The sequence below is a fragment of the Heteronotia binoei genome, chromosome 1 (assembly GCF_032191835.1).
Source record: "Heteronotia binoei isolate CCM8104 ecotype False Entrance Well chromosome 1, APGP_CSIRO_Hbin_v1, whole genome shotgun sequence".
In the NCBI taxonomy this organism is placed as follows: Eukaryota; Metazoa; Chordata; class Lepidosauria; order Squamata; family Gekkonidae; genus Heteronotia; species Heteronotia binoei.
In genome coordinates, this window is record NC_083223.1 from 285,729,603 (window position 1) to 285,744,209 (window position 14,607).

The following is a 14,607-nucleotide window of genomic DNA, read 5'->3' on the forward strand; positions in this document are numbered from 1 at the left end:
TGGAAGCAGAATCTCTGCCTCCCCCACCCACCCCGCAAGGCTGTCGTTCAGAAGAGAAAGTGGGCCCTGGTCCCAACACCCCCCCCCCAGTCAGTCGTTCTGCATTGGGCAGCCCACGAGGGACTCCTCCTTACCGGGCCCTGGCGGGGGACGGCTCAGTGCCGGAGCGCTGCCCTGAAGGAGCTTCCATTCCGCAGGGAGGGTGGCGTTGCAGTCTCCCCCTCCGTAGAGCCCTGCCCAGTCCCGCTCCAGGCTTTTGGCGCTGCTGGAGAAAAGCTGGCTGCCGCTCAGCTGGCGAGAAACAGGGGCGGGGTGGGGGAGACACTGTCAGCCCAGGAGAGCCCCTTGACTTCCCCAAGAGCTTGAGGCCCTGCTGTGCCGGTCCTCCACCCGGGAGAGGAAGGAGGCAAAAGCACAAAGGGATTTGGATGCAGCTCTCGTGGGTCTCACTGCTTAATCACAATCCGCTGTGGAATAAGGGTCTGCTCTCTCTGGGTTAAAATGACAGGGGACCTTTATGAAGCTCATAGAGTCTGAGGAACTGCTGGGCAGCTGTCTGGTCAAACTCTGGCCTCGGTGGGGGCAGCTGGGGGGAGTGTGGGAGGAGGCAGTGCTTATTTTATTTGTTTTATTCATTTCATTTCTTGTTCTGGCAGAGACCCACAGTGGACCACAGAGCTCTAAAAGACAAAGGGAAAAATACAGGCCCTGCCCAAGGCAATAAGACAGGATTTCACTAGAAGAGAATGATACAGTGCAGATGGAATAACACACCCGACAGACAGTGTAGTATAGAGGGAGGAGAAAAGGGGCACCTAAAAGTTCCACAAGCGATGAAGTCAAACACTTGCTGTTGGAACAGAAAATGTGCTCCCTGCAGAGTTCCACTTTCGTGCATTGCAATTCCCTTTTGGAAATTTCCTCTTGGAGCAGCTGTTCGACACGTTTGGGACATTTAGAGAAAGGCATCGGATCTCCAGGCCGGTGGGTCTCAGGCCTTGAAGGGCTTTGTAGGGACCAACCAACACTGATGACCAGCAGAGCAGCTGCCCAATGGGTGTGATGCTCAGAGCCCCCCAGTCCTGCAGTGGTGTTCCTCCTGGGCCAGCTGAGCAGGGCAGGCAAGGGGGGGTGAGCAAAGAGGCCTGCGATCCCACCTGGCAGCTGCAGGGCTGTTGCCCCATTGTGGATGTGAAAGTTTGGGGAGGTTCGCTGAGGTGACGGTGGGGCAGGTGGGGAAGAAGGACCCCCGAAGGGGGCTGTGGAGGGGCAGGGGGCATGACTCCCACTCCTCCCCCAGCCTGCTCGTCCACCCTCTCGAAGGTGGGGGCAGCCGTCTCTGGGTTCCCTCTTCTGCCTCCACTGTGACCTGGCTGGCGAAGGTGGGGACAAGGGAAGCCATGCTGGGCCTGGCAGGGCGGGTGAGGGGGGCAGCTGTTGTGCCAGAGGTAGCCGTGCCAGAGAGGAGGACATCGGGGGATGGGGGTGGGGGGCCGGGTACCAGAGGTGTGCAAACAGCAGTCTCCTCTGCTTTGCGTGTTTTTAACCTCCTCCCCATTTTCTGTAAGGCTTCCCTTTTTTCTTCAAACCTGCAGGGTCCCCCAAGTTTGGAGAAAAATCTCCCCCCTCTCCACTTGGTCCCAGAATATCAGAGGCCCTGCCTGTCTCCCCAGTGAGGAACATGGCCTGCCCCTTTCCCACTTCAGCCACACCAGTTAGAGAACCAAGCCTGCGTCCAACCAGGAACCTTGAAGACCAGCCAAGTTTTATTCTGAGCCTGAGTTTTGGTGGGCGGGCACACTGCTTCCAACCAAGTTGTCTACCCAGAATGAAGCTTTGATGGTCTTAGAGGTGCTCCTGACCTTGTTCTGCTGCTTCCAAGCAAGACGGCAGGGCCCACCTGGATCTACCCGCAACACAGGCCAGACAGAGAGAGAAGCGCTCTTCTGTTCTTATTATGGAGCAGAGGTACATTCGTGGCTCTTAGCCACGGGGTATAGATGGAACTCTCTGTCTGGGCCAGGGATGCTCTGTCTTCTGGGTGCTGGGGGGGCACAGTGGGAGGGCTTCTGGTGTCCTGGCCCCACTGCTGGACCTCCTGATGACACTTGGGGTTTTTTTGCCACTGTGACACAGAGTGTTGGACTGGATGGGCCATTGGCCTGATCCAACATGGCTTCTCTTATGTTCTTATGTCTTAGGCAAAGTGATGCTCTGTCTTCTTGGTGATGGGGGGGCACAGTAGGAGGGCTTCTGGTGTCCTGGCCCCACTGGTGGACTTCCTGATGACACTTGGTTTTTTTGGACACTGTGTGACACAGAGTGTTGGACTGGATGGGCCACTGGCCTGATCCAACAGGGCTTCTCTTATGTTCTTATGTAACACAAAGTGTTGGACTGGATGGGCCACTGGCCTGATCCAACATGGCTTCTCTTATGTTCTTATGTTACACAGAGTGTTGGACTGGATGGGCCATTGGCCTGACTCAACAGGGCTTCTCTTATGTTCTTATGTGACACAGAGTGTTGGACTGGATGGGCCACTGGCCTGATCCAACATGGCTTCTCTTATGTTCTTATGTGACCCAGAGTGTTGGACTGGATGGGCCATTGGCCTGACTCAACAGGGCTTCTCTTATGTTCTTATGTGACACAGAGTGCTGGACTGGATGGGCCATTGGCCTGATCCAACATGGCTTCTCTTATGTTCTTATGTGACACAGAGTGTTGGACTGGATGGGCCATTGGCCTGACCCATGGCTTCTCTTATGTTCTTATGTGACACAGAGTGTTGGACTGGATGGGCCACTGGCCTGATCCAACATGGCTTCTCTTATGTTCTTATGTTACACAGAGTGTTGGACTGGATGGGCCACTGGCCTGATCCAACATGGCTTCTCTTATGTTCTTATGTGACACAGAGTGTTGGACTGGATGGGCCACTGGCCTGATCCAACAAGGCTTCTCTTATGTTCTTATGTGACACAGAGTGTTGGACTGGATGGGCCATTGGCCTGACCCATGGCTTCTCTTATGTTCTTATGTGACACAGAGTGTTGGACTGGAGGGGCCACTGGCCTGACCCATGGCTTCTCTTATGTTCTTATGTGACACAGAGTGTTGGACTGGAGGGGCCATTGGCCTGACCCAACAGGGTTTCTCTTATGTTCTTATGACTCCCTCAAAGTCACAGAGCAGAGATTGGAACCAGTTAGCGCAACTAGCTCACAGGTTTTTAGCCTCCAGCTCACACATTTTTGTCTTAGCTCAGGGGCTTCTGTGTTCTCCCTCCATTCCCTCTCTCCCCAAATGAGGAGTCCTCGATTCCACACCTCCCCCCGCAGTTCAGCCCCAGCTTATCTCCAAGACCTCAAAGTTCCAATAAAGATTTAGGGGGTTGTCTTGCATTAGTCGCCTTAGCTCCCTGCGGAGGTGGAATTGAAATTGATCGGCTCATCCAATTTCTCAAGCTTCTTACAGGAATCGATTCCCCTCCCTGTGACCATTTGTCACCATTAGGCTCCAGCTGGCCCCAAACTGATGATGGTGATGATGATGAAGAAGAGAGAGCTGCCCCTGCTGCTGCGGCCAAGTGAGGCTGGCAAGAGAGGTCCAGTCACAGGCGCTGCTGGCGCTTTGAAAGCCTCGTTTCCCACCCCCTCCGCTGGGGGAGGCTTTCTCAGCCATGGCACCAAAGCTGCGGAAGTACCCCCCCCCATCGGAACTCTAATATGCACGTGTGTGTGTGTTTAATTCCGCCCCCCCAGTAACAGTGTGTTCCTTGGGCAAGCGGCTGTTGGAGGAGCCTGGGGGCCATGCTGGGTCCAGGGAAACCCCCTCCCAACTCTCACGTGTCCCCCCCCCCCCGCCCACTTGGTCTCTAATTTCGTCATCCAGGGGTGTTGTGAGTATCAGACTGCCCCATGATGTTCTTTTTGCCCATGCAATCCACAGAGCTTCAGTGAGAAAGGCCACAGCGAACAATGAAGAATGGGCCCGTGGTCAGGCGGGCCCGTCCAGCCCCTTTCTGTTGGGGGGGGGTTTGCCTGCCCCCCCCCCCCGGGAGACTCAGTGGCGGCCCTTACCTTGCCAGGGGCAGGCTGCTCTGGAAGGCTGGGCAGGCAAGGCGACAGGGTGTTGTAGCTGGGGTTGGAGTAATAGTGGGCATAGCTGGGCGGGATGTCTGGGCAGAGAGAGAGAGAGAGAGAGAGCATCATGGCACATCCCATCCACCGCTTGGAAGGAGCTGACTCAGCCATTCTGACCGACAGCCTTGTTTTAGAGAAATGCACACATTTTAAATGCAACAATCAGTATCATTTTCTAAAAAGACAACAGATCACTCAGAGGGGTCACCGGGTGAGTCTGCCCGTAACAGCCAGAAAAAGCAAGAGCATCAATAAATACTCTTTATAATTTCTTTTTAAATTAAAAAAGAGAAAAGAGCCAGCATCCAGTGGAACGTTTGTGGCAGACGAGAAGTTTTCCTGACTCCCTGCACACTCCGTCAGGCTCACAGAAGCGCCTCTCCTGCAGCCACAACACAACTTTTGTGAGTTCTGAAGGTGGCGCTGGCCTCTGCCTCTTTTCTACTGCAGCAATTCAATTTCAAAAAGCAGCCATGAGATCCCACAACCAGTGCAGGGAAGGAAGAAGCAGGGAAACCAGAAAGCGACTGGGAGGGCAGGGGGGCCGAGGAGGGCCAGCCCCCCCCCCCCCCGGAACCCCACCTCCTCCTGCCTGCTCCTCTTGCCCACCCCCTCCTCACACTGCAGACCCTCCCCCTGCCTCCCCTCCCCCGCTTCTGAGTTCGGCCGACAAGAGGCAGACCCCCGTGCCATGCCCCCCCAGTGCGCACCATGATGATGTCACTAAAAGTGACGTCATCATAAGGGACTAGAGAGTGGCAGGTGGTGCACCGCTGCTTTCCCCCTTTCCTTGGATCCCCCAAAGAGTGTAGTTTTTAAAAGGCGACCGGCAGCTTCATGGAAAGGTGCTTCTCAGTCGGTTTCAACCCGGAAGTGGCCGGGCGCCGCTGAGAAGCCCCCAGAGTGTAGGGGAGTAAGGGGGCACCTCGTAGCGCCCAAGGCCACCACCCGCCCCGCCTACTGCCCCGCGCCGGCCCTGGTCCCAGCCTGCTGAGGGAGCTCAAGCCACTGCCACCTTTTAAGAGCAGGAAGACGTGTCAGGCAAGTCTCCATGGGGAGTAGTGTTGCCACGGCATGTGACTCTGCCCCTGTGGGCAGCCCACACACCTCTTCTCCGTTTCCTTTGAGGGACAGCAGGAGGAAATCTGGGTGGAGGGTGAATTTGGAGGTGGGAGGCCCCGAGGCAGGAGGCCACGCCCTCTCATGGTATGTTGGGTCTTTTTTTTGCCCCCCAATGGCTGCCCTGTGCTTACTGGAGCCCGGGACTGCCAATGGCACAAAGCCCCTCATCTCACCTGGCACAGCATACTCGGAAGTGTCTGCCCGCCCTGCGGTGTAGGCCACAGACAGGTGCTGGTTCTCCTTGCCCTTCTGCCAGTGCCGGTAATAGAGGAAGAGTGCCAGAACTGCCACCAGCAGGGCAGCCATCACCACGATGCCAACCACTGCCCCTAGGCTGCCGCTGGAGCCAGTGGGGGGCGCAGGAACCATATCGAACGGATGGTCGGGGTTTCCTGTTCCTCAGGGAAGAAAAAGGCCATTACCTCGTCCAGCCAGGAACATGGCCGCCCATCAGGAAAGGACAAGGGTGGGAGCAGCTGGTGCCGCTTCTGTGACCAGTTTTGCCAAAGGGTGTGCCCTCTCCAGCCCCCCACTGCCCCAGGCCTTGAGGAGCCTGGCGGCTGCCTGGCACATCCCGCACAGTGCCCGTGCCCAGAGAAGGGGTGTGTGCCCGCAGAGAGGGGTGGGGAGAGGGAGAGACACACACACACACAGAGCATCCAAGTGACCACCAGCAGTCATTCTGCTCTGCATGAACGTGAGGACGCCTGAGGGCTCTTCTCTGCTGCCCTGGTTTGTGCCCAGGTGGGAGACAGCTGCCCCCAGCTCTTGGGCCACAGGTGGGGAACTGAGCTGGAAGTCGGTCTCCTCTGGGGGAGGTAATTTGGGGGCCCAAGCCCAGGGACCACATCAAGGGAGGGAGAGGAAGTGGGGCAGAGTGGCATACTTACTGGTTTCACAGTGGGCACCAGTGAAGCCAGAGAGACACAAGCACTGCCCTGTTTCCGGATGGCACCCGGCCTCATTCCAGCAGCGGCACTGGTGGGTGCAGTTCTCCCCAAAGGAACCCGGCGGGCAGCCTGCACAGAGACCGGGAGGGTCAATGCTGCGTGAGAAAGCCCACCCCCAAACATGGGCAGGCCTCGAAGGGGCAGCTCATGGCACAACCTCCCCGCTAGAGGGTAATGGAGACCTTCCCTGCCAGGGAGACCTTAAGAGACTGGGACTTCTCCAGTGATTGTTTCTGAAGGGACAGCTGAGGGGAACCCAACAGAGGTTTATAACACTGCGTGGAAACAGCAGAGAAAGAGAAGACTTTTCTCCTTGCCCCATAACGGTGGGACTCCAGGGCAGCTCATGACGTTGGGGGGCAATGGGGTCAGGAGAGGCAGAAGGAGAAACTTCTTTACTCAGCAATTCAGCTGTGGAACTCGCTTCTGGTGGGTGTCGTGAAGAAGGATTTCAAAGGGGGATTCATGAGAGAGAAGAAACTCTCTGTCCCTCCTCCCTGTCTCTCTCTCTCCACCCCCCCCTCGGGCTACTAGCCATGGTAAGAAAAGGACCGCCCCCCGCCCCCAGTGCCAGGAGGAGACAATGTCAGGAGAAGGCCTGGGCTTTTAGGCCCAGTTTGCTCCCCCCCTGCACAGGCTAGATGGAACCCTGGCCAGGTCCGGGGGGGGGGGGCAGGGGCTCATCTGCCATTCTCAGCTTCTGCATCTTCTCCACCTCCAGTGGGCCAAGGGACTCTATCCCGCCACAGAGACTCCAGACAGCCACGTTGTGGAGCCCCACCTGATGCTCCCTCTAAGCTGTGGAGTCCTGTGAGCAAAAGCTCTGCCTCAGGAGCACCAGGCATGACAGTGGGGAGCTGCTGGAGACACCGGGTTGCTCTGGGGCCATTTCTCCTGAGCGAAGAAGGCAAAAAGGTGGGAGCTGGAGGCTCAGAGCCTAACTCAGCCGAGGGGATGCTGCCACGTCATGCGTGGCCCCAGAGGAGCCCGTGGCTGAGGAAGGGGCAGTTCTGGGGGCCCTGAGTGGCCTTGGAGCTCCCCGTCCTTGAAGCGGCCCCTTCTGCAGAGGAGCTGCCCACCCTCCCCCCCCACCCCACCCTGTGCAGAGCAGAGGAGGCAGGGGACTGGCCAGCAGCTCCACACTGACTCAGCAGCACCACAGCCGTTTCTTCGGGTCTGCCCTCCTGGACCTGCTGCAGCCGTGCCCGCTGTAGAGCCTGGTGTGCCACACAAGTGTCCGGCCTCCCGCCTCCCCTCCGCCAGTCGCCTCCAGAGCCGTCACTCACGCGTGGAGCAGTCGCTGCCCGTCCATCCAGGGGAGCAGTCGCAGGAGCCGTCCACGGGGTGGCAGAGGGAGTGGTTGGCGCACTTGCAGGGCACAGCGCACTTCTTGCCGTAGCGCCCCGGTGGGCAGGCTGTGGAGGGAAGAGGGCAGAGGTGAGGGTGGGGGGGAGGGGTTGCTGCTCTCTTTTCAGTTGTGCTCCCTTGCCCACAGGAGGCCCTGGAAGGCTCAGGCGCTCCCTTGAAGGTGGAAATGCAAACGGGGGCCGAGCAGCGCACATCTCTCCTTGAAAGAAGGAATGAAACAATGGATGGCGCTTTTAGACACACCGATTTTAGCATGGCCTCTGTAGTTATTTTGCTTTTTATGCGTCCGCTGAAGGGCCTTGCGTGAAGCCAGCCTCTATCCAGGGCCCGTGGTCTGAAATGTGACTATTCACCAGCCTCACTGCATCTGGACATACGGAAGGGGGGCCGTCTGACTGGTGCTCTTTTTGACCCCTCTCCGCTGCCCCCTTGTTTCTCTGCCTGGCCTGTGGGTGACTCCTGTGGGGGAACAGGGCTAGCCCTCTTCCATCTCCCCTCCAGGGCCTGCAAGCAACCTGTCTGGCCTGATGCCCAACAGGCCCAAAAGGAGATGGAGAGGGACCAGAGACTGGCCGTACTTGCAGAGAAGTAGATCAGGCCCCAGCCAGTGACTGAGAGCAAAAGCCGGTATGGCCAAAGGATGCCTGCCCCTAGGGCCAGCTGTTCTTCATCCCCAACACACCCCACACAGGACTGGGCAGGTACTCACGGCGCTGGCACTGGGGCCCCCGGAAGCCTGGGGGGCAATCGCAGCTCCCGTCCTGGGGCGAGCAGGTGGCCCCGTTCTTGCAAGCACAGGTCTGGCGGCACTGCACCCCCCACCGGCCCCCGGCACACCTCTGGCTGCAGGAGGGGCCTGTGGGAAGAGGGAAGCAGGGATGGGAGGGGTCATTCCGTAGAAAAAGAGGCGCCGGAGCTCATCAGCACAGAATCCTAGAAGTGGAAGGGACCTCCAGGGTCTTCTAGTCCAACCCCCTGTGCAATGCAGGAAACTCACAAACCCCTCCCCCTAAACGCACAACTCATTTGCATATGCCACACCCCTCCCCCCCCCCCCGACATCACCAGAAGGTGGGCTAAATCAGCTCAGCAGCTCCCTTCAAATGCTTCTTGAATGATAATTGCCATCATAAACCCTGATTCCCATCATACTTTTTAAAAATTACTTTCTCCTATGTGGCCACAGTGGCAGGATGAAGATTTCCGTCTCCCTGCTTTATATGTTTTGGTTCTTCTCCTATCTTTTTTGGTGGGGAAAAATACTAGAAAGTTTCTCAAACCTTAGAATTCAGCAGATTTCTCACAGGGGGGGTTGAAGAATGGAGCCCAGGAGCAAGTATTTTTGGGGGGGGGCCAAGAAAGAGCACAATAAAATCCAGGGTTCTGGAACTCCGCTCCTGTGAGCTCCTGCCCAAATGAGGCCTAGCTGCAAGCCCGCCAGGCACACTCTCTGCAAGAGACACCACCATTGGGGGGGCGGACGGGGGGGGGGGCTCCGAGCAGGGCTCCTCTGCCTGGAAGGCGGGGATTCGAAGTGACTTCAAGGAGGCCGAAACAAATAGATCCTCTCCTGTAAATCAGGGCTAGTTCTTTCTTTCTTTTTAAACCAACAACTGAGAAAGAGAAGGGAGATAATTTAATCAACGCAAAGTCCTGCCTGTTGTTCTGAGCAAATGCCATTGCCCGCCCCCCATCTGCTTCTTAAGGAAACCAGCCGCAGTCCTTCCTTTGCCTGCTCCCCGGCTGCTTTCGCTGGGTGGCCGTTTCGGATCTAGTCCAGAAGTCCAGCAAGGTACTTCTTCCCGGATCTCACAGATGTAAAAGCTTCAGAAATTTTGAAGCCGTGGGGAAAACCCAGACATCGGGGAGATGAAATCTATAAAATACTTCCCCTATCAAACCTAAGCATCTTTTACCGATTGTGGGGAAATGAATAATTTATAATTTAGTTAGTATATAAAATTGTGCTGTTGGGAATTTTCATGGTATTCCTGAGTACAAATATCTTCATTTCCTACAAGATCCCTGGGGAGAAATTGCACATTGCTGCCCCCCCCTACCTGGTGCCCCCCCCTCACCTGCCCATCCAGCTTGACAGCGGCATCCCCCAGCCTCTGGGTCGCAGCCCTCAGCGTTCTGGCAGGCACATTTCCTGCTGCAGCCCAAGCCGTAGAGCCCGTCCTGAGGGGAGGGAGAAAGCGGGGAAATTTGGTGGGTCCCCCTCCCCACCAGCCCTGTCAGGGGGAGGGCCGGTGGCTCAGTGGTAGAGCATCTGCTTGGTAAGCAGGAGGTCACAGGTTCAATCCCCACTGGCATCTCCAACTCAAAAGGGTCCAGGCAAGTAGGCGTGAAAAATCTCAGCTGGAGACCCTGGAGAGTGGCTGCCAGTCTGAGGAGACAAGACTGACTTTGATGGACCCAGGAAGGTCTGATTCAGTAGAAGGCAGCTTCATATGTTCATATGTCTAAGGGGAGGGATGGTGGCTCAGTGGTAGAGCATCTGCTTGGTAAAAAGGAGGTCCCAGGTTCAATCCCCGGCTTCTCCAAATAAAAAGGATCCAGACAAGGAGGCATGAAAAACCTCAGCCGGAGACCCTGGAGAGCAGCTGCCAGTCTGAGTAGACAAGACTGACTTTGATGGACCCAGGAGGGTCTGATTCAGTAGAAGGCAGCTTCATAGGTTCACATATATGTTCATATGTCAGTGGCCCAGGCCAGAGATCTCTCAGCAGAAGGGTTCTGCAGGGAGGGGCTGAGCCTTTGGACCAGGCCACCTGAGCAGGTGGGGGGGTGACTTCACTGCTCTTGACCCTTAAGAAGCACCACTGAAAGGTGACTCAGGGGGTCTGGCTGAGCTGGGGAAGCTCACGCAGGATGCTCAAAGCCAGGCTACCAGGCATTACTGCCTGTATGACCCAAGGACTGTATGTGACATTTTTTTTTTGGGGGGGGGGGCGGGGAAGCCCCAAAGAAGCATGTCAGGAGTTCTTAAAGAGACACAGACATGGTGAGGCATCTAGCAGCCTGGGAGCGGACGGAGGAGTTCGGTATACAGAACTGTGCTGCAGACCAATCAAATCTTACCGGGCAGGGCTCCTCACACCGGCTGCCCTGCCAGCCTGGGGCACAAGAACACACCCCACTGACAGGGCTGCAGGCCGCACCGTTGGCACACTGGCAGGTCCTGTTGCAGCCGGCACCCCAGGTGCCCCCCGGGCAGGGGAGGGAGCAGTCCAGTCCATGCCAGCCTGGAGAAGGGGGAGGGGCAGAGGTGAGCAGGGGAGGTGCTCCTGAGCCCCCTGCCCTGCCCTGCCCCTCCGTGCCCCCGTTGCAGACCTTCTTTGCAGACGCAGGCCCCATCCTGGGGGGAACAGGCCAAGGCGTTCTGGCAGGAACAGTGCAGGGAACAGTTCACCCCATAGGTGTCCGTGGGACAGGGGCGGGAGCAGTGCTCGTCCTGTGGGCACAGGAAGGTGTGAGGGAGGAGCTGCAGCCCAGTCACAGCAGTGGGGTGGGGTGGGAGGGGGGGGTGGCAGCCCCCCGAAGGCAAGCAGGACATGCCCATGGAGGGGGCTGCTGAGCAGAGGGGGGCTCTCTGGAAGATGCCCCTCAGGCCTCACAGGGAACAGCAGAAGCGGGGGGGGGGGGGGCAGATCCTCTGGCCGCAGGGCTTGCCTCCCTCCCGCCCTGGCCCCGCCTCACCATGTAGCCCGCGGCACAGAGGCAGCGGCCCGTCTCACTGTCGCACGTCCCTCCGTTCAGACACAAGCAGGGCTCCCGGCAGCTGGCTCCATGGTAGCCGTGGGGGCAGGTCTCGTTGCAGGAAAGCCCCGCCCAGCCTGGCTTGCAGGTGCATTCGCCCGTGAGGGGGTGGCAGCTGGGGGGGAAGGAGCACAAGTCAGCCCTCTCTGTGGCACTGCTCTTTTGGACGGGCCAGCTCTCCTCGCGAGACACAGAGGCCAGGCCTCAGGCCTTGGCAGGGAAGCTGGGGGGGGGGGTGGAGGAACACCCAGGAGGGCAGGCCAGCGAAAGCACGTTCTTCTGCCACAGGCACCACCCCCATTCTGCAGTCACTCCATTGGGTACTGAGGAGTTGCCAGGTTTGATCCAAAGTTCCCTCAGACCCACATGCCTCTTGCCCACCTCTGTGTGTGCTGGGGGTCGCAGGGGCACGACCCCTCGCAGGTGAGGCCATAGAAGGCTGGCGGGCACTTGCGCTCCTCACAGCGGCTGCCGTAGTAGCCCGCCTCGCAGAGGCAGCCCCCGTGGATGTGGAAGCAGTGGCCCCCGTTGGCGCAGTCGCAGGTCTGGCTACAGTCGTGCCCGTACTTGCCCATGGGGCATTCCTCACGGCACCTTTGCGGGCAGAGAGAGAAGAGCAACGACATAAAAGCAAAAGCCAGACTTGAGCTTTTAGCATTTCAGTTCTAGCAACTGCCTTCAGTTAAAAAAGAACAACTGGTATAAAAGGACATGTGAATTTAATGTTGTGGATAAATCCCCCCCCACCCCAGAGGTCATGTCCAAGATTTCAAATATGGTGACTGCTCTTTTCCTTTGCTCACAAGCTCAACTGTATGGCTGGGAAATATTATTCTCTTTATTCATTTATTAAACTTTCTTATCTGGAGCACTGTGACTTAGCAATGGTGATCCATGCTACAGTCACCTTGAGAATAGACTACTGTAAAGCCCTCTACATGGGGCTGCCCTTGACTCTGACTCAGAGACTGCAGCTAGTGCAGAATGCTGCAGCACGGCTGTTAACGGGGCTCCCGAGAGGGGAGCACATTCGGCCAGTGCTGAAAGAGCTGCACTGGCTGCCTACTGTGTTCTGAGTCTGTTTCAAAGTGCTGATGTTGACCTTATCTGTTGTTGTTATTTGCCCTGAGCCCACTCCTGGGAAAGGGCAGAAGATATATAAAGAAATAAACAAACAAACAAGTGAATGAATGAATAAATGGTCAAGGCGAGGACCTGTCTATCTACGGGACCACCTTTCCCCATATGTGCCCCAGAGAGCACTGCGTTCGGGAGTTCAAAATCCGCTGTCCATCCCTGGACCAAGGGAGGCCAGAAGAAGCTCTACACGGGCCAGGGTCTTCTCAGTGGCAGCCCCAATGCTCTCCCAGAGGCCACAAGAGCCCTGCGGGACCTCTCCCAATTCCACAGGACCTGTAAAACTGAACTTTTCTGACAGGCCTATAACAACGAAGTGGGAGAAGGCTGCCACTCTATGCTGCTGAGCAATACCATCAGACGGACCACAAACAGATAATCAGAAGAACTATGTCACCATCGTAATCTGACTTGCCTATATCAAAATTCTTGAATAGCACCAAATATGTAGTTTTAAATTATTTAATTGTTAAGTTTTATTGTTTTTAAGATTGTTACTGAAAACTGTGGTTTTTAACATGCCTGTTAGCCGCCCTGAGTCTGCTTGTGGAGAGGGTGGGAGAGAAATCTAAGGGATATAAATAAAATAAGTGAATAGGTGCAAAAGAAAAGTCCAAACCATACGAGGCGTATAAGAGCAACGTGGAGTATAAGAAGGCTGACTCCAGATGCTCTTGGGATCCTAAAACAAGAAGTGGAACATTTGGACGTGGCAATCCTGGGACAGAGTGAGCGGAAGCGGGCGGCTGTCTCAGGATACGGCCAGTCAGGAAATGGCAAACCCAGAAGGGACAGAGTGGCTCTAATAACGGGGCGAGATGTAGCTCAGGCACTCCGGGGTAACCGAGTAATATCAGTCATACTTCATGGAAAGCCAACCCACACGGCCATCCTTCGAGTTTACAGGTGCCCAAAAGAAACGGAAAGCTGCTCTGCAAGTGTCCACAAAGACATTCATCACACATCTGACCAAGACATGCTGATAATCGTATGTGACTGGACCACGGAAGTGGGGAACCAAGCAGAACCAAACATGGCCAGAAACTTTGGACTAGGGCAATGGAATCTGCCTGGGGGCCTTCCATTCCCTTTGCAGAGCGACACAGCAAGCAAGATCTGTTCACCCATATTTCTTTCAAACGACCACCAAATCCAATAGAAGGGCCAACCACCTAGTGAGGGAAGCTCTGGTAGCGCCCGAGGGGAAAGACTGTGGAGCCACCTCCTAGGGGGTTGCCTACCTAGAGGGATGAGCAGGGTGGGATATGACGTGGGTGTGGAAGTGCTCCGTTCCACCGGCAGCCATCCATCCCTCCCACTTCCCTTTGAGGAGTTTCCTTGGGATGGAGGGACAGCTCCAGACGCTGTTCTGTGGAGCAGGCGGAAGCTCCCCTCTGGGAACTCTGGAAGCCGGCCCAACCACTGCATGCCCACCCTTCCCCATGGCTCCTACTCACCGCTCTCCAATGTAACCCGCTGCGCACTGGCACTGCCCGCTGACAGGGTCACACTGGCCTCCGTTGTGGCAGCGGCATTCCCCTTGGCAGCTGGAGCCAAAGTGCCTGGCAGGGCAGGGGATGGAGCAGATGGTGCCCTGGGGGGGGGAGGAGAAAGAAACCCAGCCACATTCCAGTCTCCAGAACCTGTGAGCATCTTTCCCACCCCCTTCGTCCCTCTCCCATTCAGCAGCTCCCTCTCCACAGTGGAACACATGGGCTGAGGGTAAGAGGGGCCGCTGTCCAGGCGATGCCAACACAGCCCTGCCTTGGCCCAAAAGCTCAAGGGCTGCCAGCCTCCCCTCATGCCGTGTGCCACAGAGTGCCCCGGCCCTGCTGACCTGGAGGAGACACAGCGGGAGGGTGAGGCAGGGTCTGGTGGGGGAACAGATGAAGCTGCCTTATAGTGAATCAGACCCTCAGTCCATCCAAGTCAGTACTGTCTACTCAGACTGGCAGCGGCTCTCCAGGGTCTCAAGCTGAGGTTTATCACGCCTATTTGCCTGGACCCTTTTTTAGTGGAGATGCCAGGGATTGAACCTGGGACCTTCTGCTTCCCAAGCAGATGCTCTGCCACTGAGCCACCGTCCCTCCCCGAATGCAAGTGGGCCTAAACACTACAGC

General features: G+C 56.8%; 1 protein-coding gene across 1 annotated transcript in view; it reads right to left on the reverse strand.

The window, feature by feature from the left end:
* Positions 1-14,607, reverse strand: part of PEAR1 (platelet endothelial aggregation receptor 1) — a 30,452-nt gene that overhangs the window by 3,615 nt on the left and 12,230 nt on the right. The window contains exons 7-18 of the mRNA XM_060256743.1: positions 13,945-14,081; positions 11,732-11,944; positions 11,291-11,465; positions 10,925-11,045; positions 10,673-10,836; positions 9,667-9,769; positions 8,298-8,444; positions 7,507-7,635; positions 6,161-6,289; positions 5,444-5,668; positions 4,086-4,183; positions 135-291 (exon numbers count right to left, since the gene is read on the reverse strand). Of these exons, the coding sequence (XP_060112726.1) occupies positions 135-291; positions 4,086-4,183; positions 5,444-5,668; positions 6,161-6,289; positions 7,507-7,635; positions 8,298-8,444; positions 9,667-9,769; positions 10,673-10,836; positions 10,925-11,045; positions 11,291-11,465; positions 11,732-11,944; positions 13,945-14,081 (1,798 nt within the window). The remainder of the gene's footprint in view (positions 1-134; positions 292-4,085; positions 4,184-5,443; positions 5,669-6,160; positions 6,290-7,506; positions 7,636-8,297; positions 8,445-9,666; positions 9,770-10,672; positions 10,837-10,924; positions 11,046-11,290; positions 11,466-11,731; positions 11,945-13,944; positions 14,082-14,607) is intronic.